This window comes from Platichthys flesus, chromosome 4, assembly GCF_949316205.1.
Source record: "Platichthys flesus chromosome 4, fPlaFle2.1, whole genome shotgun sequence".
In the NCBI taxonomy this organism is placed as follows: domain Eukaryota; kingdom Metazoa; phylum Chordata; class Actinopteri; order Pleuronectiformes; family Pleuronectidae; genus Platichthys; species Platichthys flesus.
Genome location: NC_084948.1, coordinates 20,272,511 through 20,292,398, shown reverse-complemented (window position 1 = coordinate 20,292,398; position 19,888 = coordinate 20,272,511). Strand labels below are relative to the sequence as shown.

At 41.6% G+C, this 19,888-nt stretch overlaps 1 protein-coding gene across 2 annotated transcripts in view; it reads left to right on the top strand.

Annotated features, from left to right (window-relative positions):
• LOC133952401 (roundabout homolog 2-like) overlaps window positions 1-19,888 on the top strand; it is a 44,599-nt gene that overhangs the window by 5,608 nt on the left and 19,103 nt on the right. For both annotated transcript variants that reach the window (XM_062386824.1, XM_062386823.1), the window contains exons 2-6: window positions 4,830-5,156; window positions 14,315-14,472; window positions 16,140-16,260; window positions 16,341-16,479; window positions 17,779-17,906. In XM_062386824.1, coding sequence (XP_062242808.1) covers window positions 4,830-5,156; window positions 14,315-14,472; window positions 16,140-16,260; window positions 16,341-16,479; window positions 17,779-17,906 — 873 coding nt within the window. The remainder of the gene's footprint in view (window positions 1-4,829; window positions 5,157-14,314; window positions 14,473-16,139; window positions 16,261-16,340; window positions 16,480-17,778; window positions 17,907-19,888) is intronic.

The following is a 19,888-nucleotide window of genomic DNA, read 5'->3' as shown; positions in this document are numbered from 1 at the left end:
CACAGAGCTAAAAGAAAAGGAATTCTGGACTTCTATTCATCAGGTGGACACATTCATGATGGTCATACTTGCTCCTTAACTGGTGGATGTGCATATAATCAGCTTTAAATGTGATATTATGTCAGGGTTGTTTTTACAGCTATTTTGTGCGCCCCCCTCCCCCCTAAATATTTAAAGATTAATTATTGCAGATTTAAAGTGAAGAATATTTTTATAGAATTTAAAGAATTATGAGGCAGTTTATTGAGGTAGTGTAACGGAAGGATCCATCAAAATTAGAAGGGACTGCATGAAAAAGAGAAATCGATTTATGTTAACGAGAATAAAATACTATTCGAAGGGTCAACGTATATCAAATGAGTCGAGCTTTTAAATAAAATTTACTGTGCTTTTCTGAAAAGCACAGCTGCCTCTCACCCTCACACTCAGGAGAGCCTTGAGAGTAAACCACGGAGCGATTACCTTGCATGGAGCGAGCACACTCATGGACAATGTCCCCTCAAGAATGTTGAGTTGTGCTGAAGGTCTGTGTTGCTGGTACAAGTTCAGACCCGTTTATAATGGTTTGAATGATTAGTCTGCTCTTAAATGTCTTCACGGCGGGGGTTCAACAGGGATTTGTATTGTGCTATAACAGTCAATATAACTCTGTTCAATTAATACATGTGTTGAACTGAACCGTATCTTGCTGTTTTAACAACTATGGAAGCCATGAATTATCTGAGGCAGTAGTTTGTGAAGCATCTCTTTCGATATCTGCTTTTTTTTGCTTGAATTTTCCAGAGGGGCTGTGTGGGAAAATGAAAATGTCAGAGTCGGTTTCTCTGTAAGTAGTCCAGAACTTTCCCTAGCAGCCCCCCCGAGTAAAATGTCTAGAAAATGGCCAAGTGAGCCCATGTGACCATAAAAGTGGGCGTGTCGATGAGGTTTTTGGAGTAACACAAGACAGAAAACAATAGCTCACGGAGGAAAAAGAGTTGACTAACACGTAGAAGATGCGGACGAAAATGTCAACTCTGAAAGACGAAGAGAATTGAGAGCTTTTAGCGATAAGGGCAATCACTGAAGTTGGTGCTTTCAGCAGTGGAGTTTAGCCCCTGCTTCAGCTCTAACCAGACGCCAAACCCTCGCCTGAACGTTAGAATGAATATTTTCCTGTTGTCGAGAACACGTCTGACTCTGACAATCTTCTGCTGGGTTCTGCATATGTAAGTGGGAAAGTCCAAAGACCTAAACTTCCGGAATTCATGTCTGAAAAGGATTTATGTTTATGTAAACTCTTCTACATGAGGAGTCCTCCTCTACTTGTTCATGCCTTGTAAATGTGAAGCTCATTTCACACCAGAATGCCCCAGATTAATACTTTTCACACTCAACATTTTTCCACATGCACCCTGATATCTCTGAGGAGCCACTGTGGACTCTAATAGGTTGCGTTTATGATCCGACAAAAAAAAAAAAAAATACATTCACTGAGGCCTGTGAAGTTTTCTTTTCCACGTCAATAGCGCTAAGAGTTTCGTTTTTTGCCAAAAGGTGCTTTCAGTCACTACTCCACAATCTTCCTGTCATGAAGCAAACGTTACCTTGAAACTATTCCTTCTCACAAACACAACGTGTCGCTGATGGCTCAAGGTGGTGTAGACCTTTTTTTTTATTGATTGCACACTTGTCACAGGAGCAGATTGTCTCGTCACTTCGACCACCTGAAGCTGTTTGCTATTCCTCCTTTTTTTTCCTCACATGAATATTCTGCCTGCAATGAATCCGCACGACTCCGCATTGATTCTGCTGCACGATAGCTGCGGCTGTAATGAGCGCCCAATCAATCTCATTAATAATCCCCAGGGATAGAAAAAATTAAATGCTTCTGTCACACTTTTTATCCTCTGCTGTGTCTGCATTGGAATCATTAGATAGTATCACTCTTAGTATTTCCCAAGGGGTCAAATCGATCCACAAGTGTTTGTTCGTTGTATGGTGACGGTTAAGCTATTCAAACCAACTCAAACCAACCTTGACAACACAACACAATACACCATGACACACACAAGGACAGCTGGACAAGGACAGCTCGATTGCATAAACACTGGAAAGACAATGTAACTAAACAGACACTCTGCAATTCTATATAATACTCAGATTAAAAGGACATATTGTTAATCATTTTTGGGGGTGTTAATGTTTTTAAATGTTGATGGTTTTACTGGATGAGAGGTAACCACTGATTTGTTGGTATCAAAAGAAGTTTGGAGACAATAAAAAGGAGCCGATCAGAATAATCTATAACTATAAGAGACAAATGACTGATTTCAACAATACAGGTAGTGTAAATGCAGCTATTTTAATATATCAGTGATTTTACAATAATTCTTGAAGAAAGAAATTCTACCACAGACCTATTAAGGGTAATATAGTTAGTCAACTTTCTTTATTCAGGACATTTTATTGAGATTAGAATCTTTTTTTCAAAAGAGACCATGTCCGGAATTTATCTAATATATCAACTTAAATTAAATATATAAACAAAAATCCTTATTTTTAGTTTGTGCACTTTATCATGGCTGCAAACAAGAATATATCTTTAAAAAATTAACCAAAGTATATCGTTTCAGCAGAATGACGTTTCCACTTCAGCCAATTTCCAATGATTTCATCCTGATATTTTTCTTAGAAGATGGTGGAGACCAAAAACAGAGCAAGAGTGAAATAAAACACAAAACACTAGATTGGTCATAATTGGCTGTTTGTATACAATATAAAGTAAACAACATACAAAACAATAAATAAATAAAAATGTATTGTACACTCCTTATAAAACTAAGTACATCAGGACTGGGCTATACTCAATATTGTATACAGACGTTTATTACAATTTTTGGTGGTGTGTCTATCAAGGGGATGCTGGACGAGGATGACGGGAGGGCACACGGGATGGGAGTTATGTAGGATGTATTAAAAATGTTGACTCTGTGAATTATCCATGTATAATTCCAATAAACAGAAGTTGAAAAAAATAATTAATTATTGGCTGTTTACACCAGGACAGTCTTTGATTTTCTGAGATTCAATGTGAGTCTTTAGATTAGAGAGCTGCCTCCAAAAAACAACAAACAAACAAACATCACATCTCACATCAGCTAAAGAAAATCCAAAAGTCATTAATCCTTCATCTTTCCTTGGGTGTTATCAAGTAGAAGTCAGGATATTTTGGCCTCTGCAGCATCGATTTTTACCATTTAGTTGTTTACATGCATGTCTCACAATACTCCCATCACTGAAACACTGCAGCTCTGCTTTCAAGAGCTCGACTCTGTCTCTCAGTATTTGTTTTTGGGATAAAACTCCAGATACGACTGAAGTGGAAGGGAGCTCAGTGTGTGATGTAACTGTATTACACGGCTTGGGACTTTAAACTGCCAGCGGATCCTTTGCGTGCTTAGAAAAACCCCAGTTCACCATCAGGACATGGACGTCTGCAGAGATACTTCTTCAAAAATTAAAACGATTCAGATGTGTCAATATGTAATCTTCACAGATGCTATACAGCTCTGATGAGATATAATCCGCAGGAAAGCACTTTTTAATATCTTAGAGGATCAGCTTATGGGCACACAGCATGAAATGTTTCACCCTATACTTGCTCCTCTTCATGTAAACAAAGTGTGGTTTTGCATCAAGTGGAAGTGCTACGGCACATTTTTACCGCCCGATTAGTATTCATCCAGATCCTGCATTAGCGTTTAGTGAGCTGTCCTGGTTCGTGACCCCGGGGTGTTAGCTGAGAGCGCTCGCATCGCTCTTTGGATGTTTACCTCGGGTCTGAGTCGTGATGGCAACTCCGCGGGGATCAAATCAGTTCATGAAAAGACATAAATCTGCTTACGGCGTAAAAGTGAGGGTTTATCCTGATGCCGCAGATTTAAGTATAATGTAACAGCAAGCGTGTGCAGCGACATGTGTGTCATAGGGTTAGTCCCAGCCGCTCCTCCCTGCTCATAAAGGAGGACGTTCAAGCAGTCGAGATTATGTCCTGAAAATAATGCCTCAGACAGAGCCGCATAGTAATCAGTCGCACAGTGACCATTTCATTTCCCCATCTTTCTTTCTTTTTTGTTAACAGTGAGGGAGAGACCATCTGTTCCTAAGAACCAAACTAAAAGCAGCAGGATTTTGAATTATTCATTTTTTTCCAACTGTAACACATTGTTAGAGACATTTGGTCTTGCTCTAAAAGCTTACCTTCGGTCTTGAAGCAGTGGGCCTTTCCCTCACAGCCAAGAGAAAATGGATCCCCAGAGAGAGGGATATGGGAGTTATCTATATCTTTCTGTTTTATTCTCACATCCTCTCTCCCTTTCATACGCACAGGTCTGTCTGTGTTATGCCCACTTTTCCTCCGACTTCATCATCTCAGCCTCTGCAACGGTTCAGATTGACACAGAGATTGGCCATTATCATATCACATGTGTGAATTCATCCTTGGCACATGCAGCGTCTATTTGAAGATACTGTATGCACACTTTACTAGAAAGCAACAGAAACCCCTGCTGAGGAATGGATATTAAAGGTTGTTATAGGAATACGTCCTCCCTGAAATCATAGTAACCATCGAAGAGTTATTACCCATGATTATGATAAAATAACTGTATTTATATAGCAATATTCAGGGGAATGTATTGATATTGTAACGATTCACCGCTATTATCCAAAACAAAATCTATGTCCGTCATCTCCAACGAACGATTATCATTATCTATTTCTGTGTTTTCTATAAAAGTGGGTGCTCAGCCTCGTAAGTGACATCTGTCCTCATCTCCACGTTACAGGGTCCCGGGCACGGCTGGAGGACAGCGGGCCTCGAATAGTGGAGGACCCCTCGGATTTGATTGTCTCCAAGGGGGAGCCCGCCACCCTCAACTGCAAGGCAGAGGGCCGACCCACTCCTAGCATTGAGTGGTACAAAGATGGCGAGCGTGTGGAGACTGACAAGGACGACCCGCGATCCCACCGCATGCTCCTGCCCAGTGGCTCCCTCTTCTTCCTGCGCATCGTACACGGGCGACGGAGCAAACCAGACGAAGGCATCTACACCTGTGTGGCCCGCAACCCCCTGGGAGATGCCATCAGTCGCAATGCTTCTCTGGAAGTTGCCGGTAGGCTCTGTTTTATTTGTTATTGTCCTTAAAGTTGGTGTGTGTGTTCCTTTGCACTACATGTTGTGTGTGTATGAAGATGCTTCACAGTTTGTCACAGATCTCGCTGCAGTCGCCTGGCAGCTTAATGGAGGTCCACTGGACAGTTGGCTGTGCTTGAAAATGATGACATGACACAACCGAGCTGCAGGAGGCGACCCCAAAAGAGACAGGGCTAGAGATAAATTCAGTTACAAGCGCTGGCCTGTGGATCTGATCCTAATTTTAGATTATTGTGGTAGGAAAGTATTTTCTCCAGAGTTGTTTTCTTGTTAGTAGCTCTTTAATTGAGGCTTTAAAAGAGTCAACGCTTTGACCATAAACAACATTTGTACCCATTAAAAAAAAGTGATAATAACATATTCTTTCTGAAGGAGTCATTTGAAATAGGACACTACTGTGGCGTTGCTGTTTTACCCTTGTTTAATCTCTTAGGAGAAAAATGATCCCCAAATATTTAACTTCAATATTGGGTTTTTCAATATTACTTCTCGATTGCCATTCATTTAAAAGTCGTCCCTTTCACTGGCCCTTGCAGGACTGTAAGATACACACGACGAATGAAATGCTAGCTGTTGTCAGTCAGTGTGCCTTCATGTGTTTTGGGGGTGTGGCTTTGAGGGAGGGCAGATTAAAGGGGGTGGGATGTAATGGCCGCATTTTTTTTGAGTGATCTGCTGTTACTCGCTTTCCCAGGATTACCAACCCTAGCTCTAATACATACATTTTAATTTGGGAAATTGACTTGTAATGAAATAGACTGGTATTAGATCAGTTTACACTGGTTATGATATATTGGCCTGAACTGACGTAAAGGAATCAGTCTCAGTAGAGATAACGTTTGTTGCATCTCTAATTTCCTTCACCACTTCTTATGCAGGGATTTCAGAAAAAAATACTTCAACGAGGTTTGGAGGTTAAAGCGTTCCTCTGACAACTTTTCATAACAGTTCAATTAGTGAGAAAACTCAACAACTTGTCCTTGTGTCACAATGGATCTATTGTGATGCAAAGATTTCACTGCTTGCTTTAGGTCAGACTCAATGAGATGAGTGCATGAGAGGATTTATATTTAACTCAAGTGTTTTTAAAAGATGGATGAATCTATGAAAAACAACCTGGGCTAGTGACGTTTACCTGCTTGACCCTCATGTCTTCATCAGTAATGCTGAACACAAAGGAATATGTCAAAGCCAAATTTCCATTTCGTTCGTGTCTTGATTAACTATACATGATGTCGTGATTCATAGAGCATGCTACAATTCCGTTACACAGTCTTAGTAAATTATAGTAGGCCTGCAGCTTTCAATTAATTCATTTCGTTCCTTATAAAATGTCAGAACATGGTGAAAAAATACAATTTCTCCAAGTTGTTGCTCACAAATATATTAGTTTGTCCAAAACTCTCTAAATAATGTAATTAATATTCATTTTGTGATAAAGAACAACAGCAAGTCTTCACTTATTTGAGATTTTGGCTTGAATGGTGATACAGAAAACTCAAGGGTCACTTAATAGAGCCCAAACCTCTGCCAAGGCCCAACAGTCCCATTCAAGTCACTGTCAAAGATAAAACTTCCCTAGATACCCCTGATTTGTTTTAGGATCCATGAATTATTGCCACTTTCTCCAGACCATCGTCTGAATGTGAAGATGGACGACATGACAGCTCCCCAAACGTGAAGCCAAAGCATCTCAATGGCCATCTGCAGGATCAGTCATTAATCCTGCCTCCTCCATGTTAGCAGATGGGACAAGCACCAAAATCAAAAGTTAAAGTACATGTTCCTGTCAGTGTAGGTCGTTCTTATGGCTTATTATTTTGATGTTATAAAATAGAGTGACATGTCATGATTGACAGCTGAGAGTCTGTGATTGGCTCCGTCCCCTGGCTGCTCCTGCCAAGACTCTGGCTCCAAACGCACAAGATGGCACTGTCCTCCTCCAGGACATCAGCTTAATGTTTGGATAGTGGGAGCGGAGCCCATCATCCATCTTTATTTACAGTCTACGGTCCAGATCCACCAAGTTTCAAGAAAATTGTTGAACTAGTTTTGCCATAATCCTGCTAACAGACAAACAGAAACATAACTTTGGCGAAGGTACATTTTGTTGTTTTACCTTGTTTCAGTTACTAGTAACCATACAGACTGAGACCTCCTCTATGGCAGCCAGGTAATCATCACATCTACTGAGAGTCACCGCTTAGCCAAGCAGTGTTTTCTTTGAACAGACATGTGGCAGAGGAATACAGCAGGGGAGCGTGAGCGTCCTCAAATCTTGGCGCGTGCACTGAAGTAAAAAGCTCCCAATAGTAAGGAGCCGTGTCTATTATTTTTCGCTCCTCGGTCTGGGACACGTGCCATTGTCTTCCTCCTCTCCTAATTGTGCCAGCGTGTTTCGGCCTTGGGCTGAACTGCGGCTCTCTGCGACACAAGGAAATGGATTAGTCAGTGGGTTGATTGGGGGAAGGAGCATTGCAGATTACCAAGGTTGAACCGTCCTCGTTAAAAAAAACAACACAACACAAAACCGCAATTTGAGCTGGGTCTTATCTGCCACCACACTGAGGCTTCCTCGCTGACAGTGAGTGTAAGTGCTCACGGCTGGCTGACCTCATCTGCAGCGCGTGTTCAAAAATAGGGATGGTCTCCTCAGATATAGCGCATAGTCGGAACCATCGGAAGCTGCGGCTCATGCACCGAACCGGGCTGAAGATGTAACACATGTGAAGTCACATCGTCTCCTTTGCATTGTTGATAATATATTTTAGTTCGCTTTTTTGCGGAGCTGCAGATAACAGTGCAGTCATATCTGTAAAGGGATGATTCACCTGCAGGCGCAGAGTGACTAACAGTATTAGTAAGTGGCTGTTTTGTTCTAATCTCACTGCCTCTGGCTGGGGCATATGCTGAAACAGTGTGGTGGTGGTCTCAGACTCCCCCTCCCACTCTGTGTGAGGGTGTGCTGACTCTGGGGTAAATTGTGACCCAATTAGCTCTGGCAGGGAGGTGGGGGGGAGTCTGCCGTGTTAATGAGGGGGCCAGTTTTAAGCAGGTGGTCTGAGTGCGTGTGTGTGTGAGAGGGACAACAGGTGGGAGGAGGAAGAGCTTTTCTATCTCCCACTGAGGAGTAATTAATACCAATGGATCTGTTGGATTGTTAATGCAGCTCTGTGTATGGCGCCGACTCTAACCTGGTTTTAAGCACATTAATTACACATTAATTGTCAGTGGATGATGCATAATGTATTGTGTTGTGCTGCGTGACTAAGGCTTCTCTCTGCAGTGAGCTAACAGGCTGGCGCCGCTCACTCTATCCACGCCCGAGCTGGAACAGCGTCTACCGAGAAAACAGAGATACACATCTAACCTATGTCGGTTCCATGCATCACACGGCTCCGGCAGCTCTGCACAGTCGAGAATGATATCAGAGCCGAGACAGGCTGAGTGAATGCGGTTTTTCACAAGTAGAGGATATTGTTTTGTTTTTCAGCGATGGGTTGACGTGCGAGGAAAGGATGTGTGTATGTTCTGCATTAGCAATTCACAGGCTAATATAATGCTGTCTTGGGGGGGGGGGGGGGGGGGGGGAACAGTGTTTTATTTTCCAGCGTCGGGTGTTATCTCCCAAAGATCTTAAATCTTGTTGTCTTCCCAGGTTTACATCTTCGTCGCCAGTGTGTTTGACACCTCTATGTCCTCCTGAGATGTTTGTTTTCTTTTTGTGTTTTTTTTTTTTTCAGTTTTGCATCTGTCTCGTGTTGGAAACATGATCAATGTCATCACTTTACTGCTGTGATCTCACACGGGTTCAAAATAATCAGCATGTTTACCTTGTGGGGGTGGGGGGGCTGGCAGGAGAGGTCCAGGAACGTGTCTGGAGCAACCAACTCAGACATTTGAGTTCACACTGTTGCTTGGGTCACAATTTCCTGTCTCTACCTGACTGAGCCGAGGGGGGGGTGGACTTGAACCCGACACTCTGTTCAAACCCAACCTGATGTTTCTCAGATTGCAGACAAAATGAGGACCCGGCCTACGCGTCATTCTAGGAGATTTTTCCTTTTTTTTTAAAAATAGTTTATTAACTGCAACCGAAAAAATTTTGGGAAATGTCTGACCAAACATTTGTGGATGCTCAAAAGCTTTTTCTTTCTGTATCTGCTGTTGCTCCCTCTGCAGTAACCGATATTCATGAGCTCGGTTGCCAGCAACAGTTATTATTCTGTCTTTTCGCTCCTCTTTTTTTGTTACTTTAAGCTGCCAGTGATCAGCTGACCTGCCTGGCTATTGAAAAACCAGAATAATGAGACAGTGAAAATATAATCAATTTCATTCCTCGCTCCTTTTTTTTAGGCTTTAAAGGATACAAACGTTTGGGGGGGGGGGACTGCAGTAGTGTCTATTTCAAAATCCTGAATGTCTGCCCGTCTCGCTGAGGAGACAGTCACATGGTGGCAGGATTAGAATAAAGTAGGACAAGTAAAAAATAAAACTTGCTTAAAAGGCTTTAGAGCCAGATGTTCCTCTTACTCCTGATGAGGGATTATGAAGGAATCAAAGTTCTGGCTGCAGCTTGTTTCTTTGGCTGCGATTGCTCTATACGACAGAGAATCTGCAGATATATACGTATCATCCCTGATAAGTACAGTTTATACGTGCAGCTTAGAATATCTGCTGCTGGATGCATTAAAGTTGTCAGCTCAAATTTCCCTCTGCAGTTCAGCAGGGCTGCGGTTTATAGGAGCCCCGTCAGATGTACTGATGAAGCAGAATGCGTTGTGCAATGTCTCTGTGAAATTGAAACATTACATTTCTGTAAAATGGAGGGATTCATGGGCGAGAGCTTCTGAAACAGACCGTTTTCCCCGTTGTCCCTTCTCATCCTCCATCAACATAATCAGACAATGGATTAACGCTGGCTTCTCTGCAGGCAAAGCCTCCATTAGCCATGACAGGGCAGTATCATGGCAATGGGATTAGACCACCTCTAACGGGTTTAGTGCTCTCTAAAATAAAAGAACAATAGGAGCCAGGCACAGGGTCGTCTCAGGCTCTTAAAAAAACATGCACTGACGCCGTCCTTTCACCTCTGCTCTGTCTGTCCCACAATCACTGTCAACACATGTTTAGTACAAAAACTTTTCTTTTCACGTCCCGTCTGTCACTCACCCACCAGGTGTCAGTCAACGGTCTGGATTTGTGAATGGTCAGCAAAGTGTTGAGTTCATTTTCCTGCAGGCTTTGATTTGCAGTCACTAAAGTGTATACTTCCAATAAACCAGATTTAAATGTATCTTTATTAACTGATTCTACATGTGAATATATACAGAATCTGTAGGTGCGGATAATGGGACATTTTCGGGATTTCAAAAACTATCTGCCTTTTGATTTACCTTCATTCATATGCAGATAACTGCTGACAGAGATAAGCCCAAATGTTGTCTGGACCTAAAACACCTACAAAAAGTATCCCTGTTTGTGTTTTGTGTGGACAAATGTGTCACAAGTGTAACAAAAAAAACTAGTCCAACAATAAAAGCATTATTTGCTTGGATATCTGCTTCAGATACAAGAGAAATTACTGGCTGTTTCCCACAGAAGTCAATTCTTCATTTATAGCCAATGGGCTACTGGATTGTATATAAATTCCCTGGATCCGGATTTTGGGATTTGCACTATGAACTATGTTCATCAAGGTCCATAAATGATTCAGTGAGAAATCAAACAAATAACAAAAACACACCCATTCCCTTATCCAGATCCCCACCAAAATGTGGTGGGTTCTTCTCTGACTCATACGCATCCTTCCAACAGGTCTCATAACAACCCTTTAGTTGGTTATGTGCGATCCTGCTAACTAACAGGAAACCAAACAAAAGCAGAAGAAAATATAAGCTCCATAGGCAAAAATTAATAATTAACAATAAACCCATCGTCAGCAATATACAGGAATCTGCCCTGCACATGCAATACAAAGCGTGAATGCAGCAGGTACCATATTCTGGTGATTAATCTCTATCCCGCCTCTGTTCATTTTTTACAAAAACATTAACAGATGGCCTCTCTGCAGCTTCTCTCTACTAAACTCTGTATCATAGAGATAAATGTCACTTAAAACCCAAGTGATGAATATTCTCAAAGAGATTAAATCTCCTAATCTGTGTATCCCTGATATATTAAAGTTAAAATGAATGTACGCTCTCAGAATAGTGCCCAGAGAAGTAATGATGAAACCGCTGAAATCATTTAGCCCTGCTTTGCCATTATTTAAGCTCACATGAAGAAGTGCCCTGGGGAGGCTGAGGACTTGTCTGTTGCTCGCCGCCTGAGCCCAGTGTGGATGGAAGCGAGCGCACAGGGCCCGGTGTAGGAGATTGTTAAGATCTAGTGATGTAATGTCCGAGGAGCTTGTGGACACTAGCACCTCGGGAGCAGGTGGTGGGTGGGGAATGTTGCTGGTTGTCCCTGATTCTTTGGCACGATCGTCTGCACACACTTTAAAGTCGGAGCATGGGGGGGTTCACATTAACTCGAATTCAGCTTCAAAGAAAATTTTGGAGCTGGCATCTGAGGGTAGTGATGTGTTTCAACCCTCAAATGTCCCACTTTCCACGTCCATTCCGGGGGACTCCGGGGTTTAAAGTGCTAAAGGTGTGTGTGTGTGCGTGTATGTGTCTATGTGTGTTTGGATCAGCGGTGTCGGGGATTAGCTCTGTGGCCGTAACCTCTTAACTTCATGGCAGTAAAACAAAGGTCTCTGCATGGCCGTCCATCCAGGCATAACATACGGAGGTCTAAAAATAATGCCGTGCTTTCAATTAGCCCTTCAGCTCAGCAAAACATTTGAAACATCAGCTAAGTGAACAGGGTCGGGGGTATTTGGTGGATAGACCTTCGGGAGCCCTGTGAGTGCCTTTACTGGTTTTTGCTACAGCTCCTGCAAACACGCATTTTGTGAGGATACTCAGGGTGTTTTAGTTTTCTGCGAGAGATGTCAGAGCTTCATCCAAACCTCTGCTCAGCCTCTGCGATCTGACTTGATCACCTGCTCCGGGATATATTCCAGTGTTTGAAAGTGAATAATCACCGAAGTTTCACTGTGGGGTAATGAGAAATTGAATAATGTCAAAGAGGTTAGAAGCTCTGAACGAGTCTTCATTCTGCAGAGACTCCTCACGTCTCCTCAGCGTAAATGTCAAAGTGTTAAATGATAGGAAAAGACAATTCTCTCCCACGTGGTAAAAAGCGACTTTCACTTAATTTCAATAAAGTTCAGAGTTAAGACGGCAGGAAGCGTGTGATTGATGAAGTCATACCATGGAGCGAGTTAAAGAAAAGGGAGAATGTACGGGTTGACTAATGTCCAATTCAGACCTGAGGGAGAACTGTCTGCCACCTCGCTAAGTTTTGGAATATTCATTGCCCGTTTTACCCAAGACAATTATGGCAGTCAAATGAGGGAGAGCAATGACTCCCCCGTCTTTGAATAGCTGCGATAAAGTCACTTCAAAAGACATTTCATTCAAGCCCAGTGGCAGTGAATATTGATGTTGGACTGAAGACCAGGGCTGCCATGTTGACACAGTCCTGTCAGACGAACTGGTGGATAATTAATGTGACAGTCATGTACTCAGATTAATTAGAACTAAGTGCATATGGGGTAAAAATCCCATTCATTTTCTGGATAGAGATTTTGATTATCAGCCGTAATGTTGTAACAATCCGAGGTAGATTTACCACGAGCTACGAGGTAGTGAAACAATATTATGTTCTCCAGTAGAAGCCACAAGTCTGTCTGATATCTTCTGGGCTTAAGAACAAAATGTGTGAGAGGTGCTACACTATCCACAATCCTCAGGTGTAAGAGCAACGTCTACGTTCACCAAAACTGCAAAAATCATGTCATGTGCTACGATTCGTCCATTCTCCGATCATTCAGTGTTGAGTGAGTCTATTTAGTTATATTAAATTTCAGGAAAATGTTTGGATTTCGGTGCATGTCTGATAGTAGCTTGTGCTAGTTAGCTGTGCATGCTAATGTCTGCTACTTTTATATCTTTTTTTTGATAAATGCACAGTTTGAGTATCTTTTGGTTTTGGAAACAAGCCACTAAAAAAAGAAACTACCCTCCAAACTTTGGACGTGACAGACCCGCCACGGATTTGTGTTTTAGTGATCGTTTAATTGATGATTGAGAGGGATCGACGTTTACCATGGATTGTAGTTTCACTGTCATCTCTCATCGTCGTATCTGTTAAACATTGATAAAATATTCATGAAAGTGTAAAAGTAGATTGCATTGATTATGCCGCCATAGTTCACTTTGGTTGAGAGCTAAAGAGCCTGCAGGCTGTAGCTACAGGATGTGGTCCAACATGACAACTGAAGTGGTGTGTGCGAGGCTGTCAGCAGCCGACGACAACTCTCCATTGTTCACGAGAAGCCACCGGTTCACAGTTCACTCTGAGACTTTGTCAATCACAGTAAAAAAAAGATTAAAAGATATCAAAGGTCGCCGTGTCAAACTCCTCATCCTGCCGCCATCCACGGGGGCTGATGGGAGAGCAAACCCCGGGGTTGATGTGAGGATAGGCTCTGCTCGTTCAGTGTTGATTTCATCGTAAGTCAGAGCTGCGCCAATTCTCTTTCAAGCAAGCGTTTGGAAACAGAGGAATAATCCTTTCATTAACACAGGGGCCATTTTTTTCTCCCTCCCATATGAGCTAAATTATGAATGCGCCGTTATTGTTCACTCCATGTTGGAACGGGTGATGTGTATTATTCATCTGCTCTGACAGGAGAGACAGCGGAGTAGGACACAGGGCCAGGAAAACATTAAATCAAGAGCACAGTCTAACAAGGACGTTGCCAGGGATTTTGAGTGCTCATGCACATGCAAACACAACAATTGACTTTCCCTCAATATGCCTGTTTTCACCTTTCAGCAGGAAGATGCTTCACTCAAGAAAAACATATCTGAATGTCTTCCAAGACAAATCTGTGTTTCTTTTGATTATAGCAGGTTGCATGTCTGGGCTGCTGCTCGTCGATCCTGATTCCCAGACAGACGGGGCTTCTGAAGCTAATTAGATTTCTTTGTGTTTTCATCCTAGTCCTGAGAGATGATTTCCGGCAGGCGCCGAGTGATGTGGTGGTGGCTGCTGGCGAGCCTGCCGTGCTGGAGTGTGTGCCTCCGCGTGGTCACCCCGAACCCACCGTGTCCTGGAAACGCAACAACGCCCGAGTCAGTGCCAAGGATGACCGCATCGCTGTGAGTTGAAACAAAACACTGATCAAGGACTCTCCGGTTTCCATTTTAAAATACTGAGCAAACACAAAGCTATTAAACTGGAAGGGCACTCAGCAGAATGCAAATTCCCGCCAAGGCCCAACAGCCCCTCTTTGAAAGCAAATTTAAATTCACTATATAGACAGATTGTTTTTGGAACTGCACCAATGAAATCAACTAAAATGCCTGTCACAATGTTGAATCAAGTAAAAAATGATTCCTCCATCCGCCCACTGATCTGGATCCCTACCAAAATCTTAGAGGTTCTTCTCTGATCCACACTGCATCCCTCCACCACGTCCAGAAACCCTCCAAACAAACAACTCATGTTGTTTGATTTATGTTAACCTCATGAGAACTCACAGAATATGTGTACAGGCTAATTCTTGGTAAATCTGTATACTACTTTTTGAGCTTTACAGCGTTTAGTCAGTGTTAGGACCATTTTGATTTCAAACAATATATTTTATTACAATAAGTAATAAGTAGAATTTATGTCAAATTAAAGCAGAAGATCTGGTTATATTTGTCATTCTTAATAAATACGATGAAAAGATGAAAGCCTACAGTGAACTGAAATCACAAGTAGATATTGTCTGTGTAGCTAAAGCCTGACTTAGCTTTTTTATCTGTGCCGCAGACCTCCATTAAATATACATTTGAGAGCTGCACTGTTAAAGTGGGTGACATGTTCCTTTTTTTAACACGAACACGACCACAGTGGTTTATTTCGAGCTGATCCCACATATCTAGGCTACTGTCCTGCTGCTGTAAATACTCCATAGCATGAATCCTCAGCTGGAAATAGACTCATTTAAGTTGCCGGTTTCTCTGGTGCCCGGCTGTTTTTGTATTTTGCTTCCATTTAAAAAAAAAAAAAAGATTTCCTTTCTCTCTCGCTGAGCTCTTTAGACGTGACAGAAAAGCTTTGAGAGACGGAATAAAGCAATTCTGTTTTTCTCCTTTTCTTATCTTTTAATTGGGGAATCAGGAGTGTGAGAGGTCGGCCTCAAATTTTGAGTCCATACTTTATTGTTCTGTTCTTCATTATTTCTGGTCTACATGGCTAAACACTTGCTTTAAAATTAATTGATTTTGACGAATATCACTCCAGGACTTCTTTATAAAACCCTCAGCTCCTCTTCTGCAGCGCTGGAAAAAAGGCAGGGATTCAGATTTACAATGACAATGTCTTACTATCTTTCAACAGCCCTTAATTAAATGTGGATCTGTTTTTCTATGGAGTGGAAAATATCTCTGTGTCGCTCTGTTCTCTCCTCTCATGTGTAAAAATCAGGAGTCTAATGGTTTTTCACAGGCATCTTTTGAAAACGTAGGAAGCATCTTACACCGCTCATCATCTGGTTTTATTATGGAGAATAAGTAGAAGATTCCAATATTGAACCCAATCGCAAGTACACTGATACTGCTTTAAATATATGTATAGTAGTTGTGTTCCTGCACAAAAGTACACCACAATGACTCATACGGTGCTTTAAAGATGAAGGATTAATGATTTATTACAGTGCTAGGGGATCCAAATGTGGATTGGTTTTCCCCTGAAAGGGAACGGGTTGATAAAATGGAGTCGCATCTGGCGTCTTCATCTAAAGTCTTATTTCTAGTGCCGACACTTTGCTGTTTTTCAGATGCGTGGTGGGAAACTGATGATCTCTCACACCAGGAAGAGCGATGCCGGCATGTACGTCTGTGTGGGCACGAACATGGTGGGAGAGAGGGACAGCGATCCCGCGGAGCTGGTGGTGTACGGTGAGTTCCTGATGAAGGTCGTGCAGGGAATGTTTCTTTAGAGGAGCATGAGCCTGGACAAACTTTCTCTCCTGCTGCAGAGCGGCCCGTGTTGGTGCGAAGGCCGGTGAACCAGGTGGTGATGGAGGACGAGACGGTGGACTTCCTGTGCGAGGTGCACGGAGACCCCCCTCCCACCGTGCGATGGCGCAGAGAGGAAGGAGAGCTGCCCCGCGGGAGGTGAGAGCGTCCGACTTGAGCACTGACATACAGACTGTGAAATGGTTGATGCACATCCAGCATCTCATGAGGCTGTATAAGAAAAATAAGTTTTACCAGAGACAGGTTGTGAGTTTGATAATTCCAACACGTGACCCAGAAAACATATGTGGAGTAACTGTTCATTAATTCATGCTCTGCTAATATGGATTCATAAATAGAAGAGACCAAAGAGGATTCATTAGTCGGCAAAATCCTCCTGTGACCACTTTCATCCTATTTTCCAACTCAACGCAATATAATGTATATTTAGCTCAGCCTATTAGATAATTACATTTTTATTCTCCAACATTATACAACTATAAAACTTTACATTGTAAACTTACATAGAACAAATTACTGATACATTACAGCCAAGAGTTTATATAATTAATGTGGTTTACATTTCAATAGACAGAAATTTATTTGAAAGTAGAAGTTCACATAAAATTCATATATGAACTTTTAATGACTTAATAATTGTTTAATGTTTTGCACAACTGAGCATTACTCACAAGAAATAATCTTCTGTGACTCAAGATATTTAGAAAACTATTCTTGGCATTTGGGTTTTTCTCAATACTTTCTATACTTTTGCTGTTAATACCATCACAAAGGGATTATTTCAGTATATATAAGTTATCAAAGATGGTGCTGAAAAGTCTTAAATTGAGTTTTAAGGAAACTTTTTTTATAAAGTTGACCAAGTGTTGAGATTGCTATTGTACGTACATGTCAAAAAACACCATGTTGTTAGCAGCTAACCTTCAGTTGTGACATTTTTGCTATTTTCAGAATTGCAATGAACTTGTCTTATCTTGTTATCTTTTATTTTCTTTGTCTTATTTTCTTCAGTAGCGTATGAGTCAATTAAAACAATTTAATTATTGCATAGAAAAATACTTTGTACCATATACTTTACACTGTGGTTGTACTCGGTAATTCCAAAATATATTTTTTCAACAGTAGTCTTTCCTAAATCCAGGTAGAAATCTGCCAAGGGGATAAAGTAATCATCCTTATTTCTAATTTCAACAGTTTTGAGTAACAGCAGCAATATCAGGCAGCGAGGACACAGTGTTCTACTCGTTTCAAGATAATGTCACCTGATTGAAAAAGAAAATAATCCTCTCAGCAGGCTGATTGACGTGGAGAGAAATGATATTATCTTGAGCCACTGGCAGATTTTCTCGACTTTGTGTAGATCAGTGTGGCCATTTATTTCCCTGCTATGCTCCTCTGTTAGATCTTTCATTATCTCCCTGTGTCTCATTCCCCCAGGTTTGAAATCCGCAACGGCAACAGCCTCCGTTTGTTCCGCGTGAAGGAGCAGGACGAGGGCACCTACACCTGCACGTCTGAGAACAGCGTGGGCAAGACGGAGGCCTCGGCCATGCTGCAGGTCCACGGTGAGAAACAAATCATGCATACTAAAAACAAGCGTGCACGCACATCTGGCCACACTGTCGTTCAAAAGGCCGGTGTTGTTTCCTGTCCACCGCTCTGTGTTTTTATATGAGTCTGTCTTTGTGAGTTTGTGCGATGCTGCCAGGAGCTTATACTAACCCGTATGGATTATGCCATTTGACAGATGTTTGGTAGATGTGTGCTTTAACTCACTGCCAGAGAGCAGTCCCTGCATTAATAAGACATGTGTCTCTCTCTCTCTCTCTCTCTCTCTCTCTCTCTCTCTCTCTCTCTCTCTCTCTCTCTCTCTCTCTCTCTGCCCTTTTCTCATTTTACTACACAACATGTGTGTGTGTGTGTTTGTGTCTTGGTTTAAAATGTCTCAGATGACTTCTTCCACTAATGCCTTTATCAGTGCAAATGAAATCCAAACTGAGCCGTTATCCGTTCACTCTGTTTCTCCTTCTTCCTCTTTTTCTCCTTTCCTTGCTATTACCGGTTATGTTTTGTAGCTCAGCGTTTCATCCATCTCATTAATTTTCCATCTCTCTCCATCACGTTTCAAACCCTATCATCATTCCAGTTTGCCCGTTCCGTAAGTTCACTCTCCATCTAATTCTTTGTTATTTATATCCCTTCTCTTCCCTGCATGGTAGGGATCACTCCCTAATGGTGTAAATAAGTTCCTCCATTAGTGTATCTTAGTGTGTCGACATGCCTGTTGCTGCAGTCAGGCATTAAGTAAGCCTCAGACATTGTGACTTAATGCACACCGGATTAAGAAACTCCTATCACATAGACATGACACATCTGCCGTGTGTGTGAGGATTGTGTGACAACATGTAAATCTCCCTCTCGTGTGCAGCTGCAGTCGTTTTAAATTACTTTAAGTCACGATTCAGTAAAAGTCTATTTAAACATCAAACATATTGTGTTATTACATTGTTCTTATTGTTATTTCTATTACTACTATTATTAACCACTTTGATGGATACCTGATATTACCAGAGCTATTATATAGTGTTATTGTTAAAGGAGCACTCCGTCAATTCAGTATGCTCTTATTTCCCATAATGCAACGCCATACAGTTTTTTCTACACACATTAAAAAACAACTTTCTTCCCTGCATCTCACAGCTCCAAAGCTAAAGAAGACACCATGTTGAGAGGGCAGATTGCTATAATTTATGTACTATCATGTTTCAAATGAGTGGAGGGCCCCTTTAACTAACAGTACAACTACTCGTAATAGTAGTAGTAGTAGCAGTAGTGGTAGTAGAAGTAGTAGTAGTAGTTGCTGCTGCATCTCTTGCATTAACTGTACTGTAATAATAATACCATAACAGTATGTTTGCATCATTGGATATTTTGGGATTTTTATTTAACAAGGAACTTAAACTGTTCTAGTTTGAGATCATTGTGTATTTGCCGAATCAGCTGTCGACAGCAGTGAGTTACTGTTCCACCATTATTGTGCAACATATGGTGACATTCTCTCCCTGCTCCTCACACCAATCCTCACAGGAGGAGAAAACTCATTTATTTTACAGAAGGTGACTTTAAATGAGACGTCAGGAAGTTTTATGCTCAGCGTGAACTCAAGCAGAAGTTACATTTGCAACACAGGAGCTAAACTAGTGGAACTCACCAGAAAAGACAGTGAAGAGAAAATGAGCCTGGAGGGAGAAGTTAAGATTTTGTTGTGGGGGTATATTTGAATTATACATGAATTACGCCTTTCTGAAGATTTATTAAGCTAGTTCAGTGTTGTTAGAAACGAATTTACCTTCATGCAGAAAAATAAAAAAGTTATCTGTTATCATGAAATACAGTGATTAAGTTTGCTGTATAATTTTCTCAGATCTCAGTGGACGTGTAACTACAGTGAGTTAAGACGAGAGGAGGAAATATGGAGAAAATTTAGAACATGCAGTTTTCTTAATTGTGTCATAAAACCATTAAAAACAACCACAGATTAATGGGA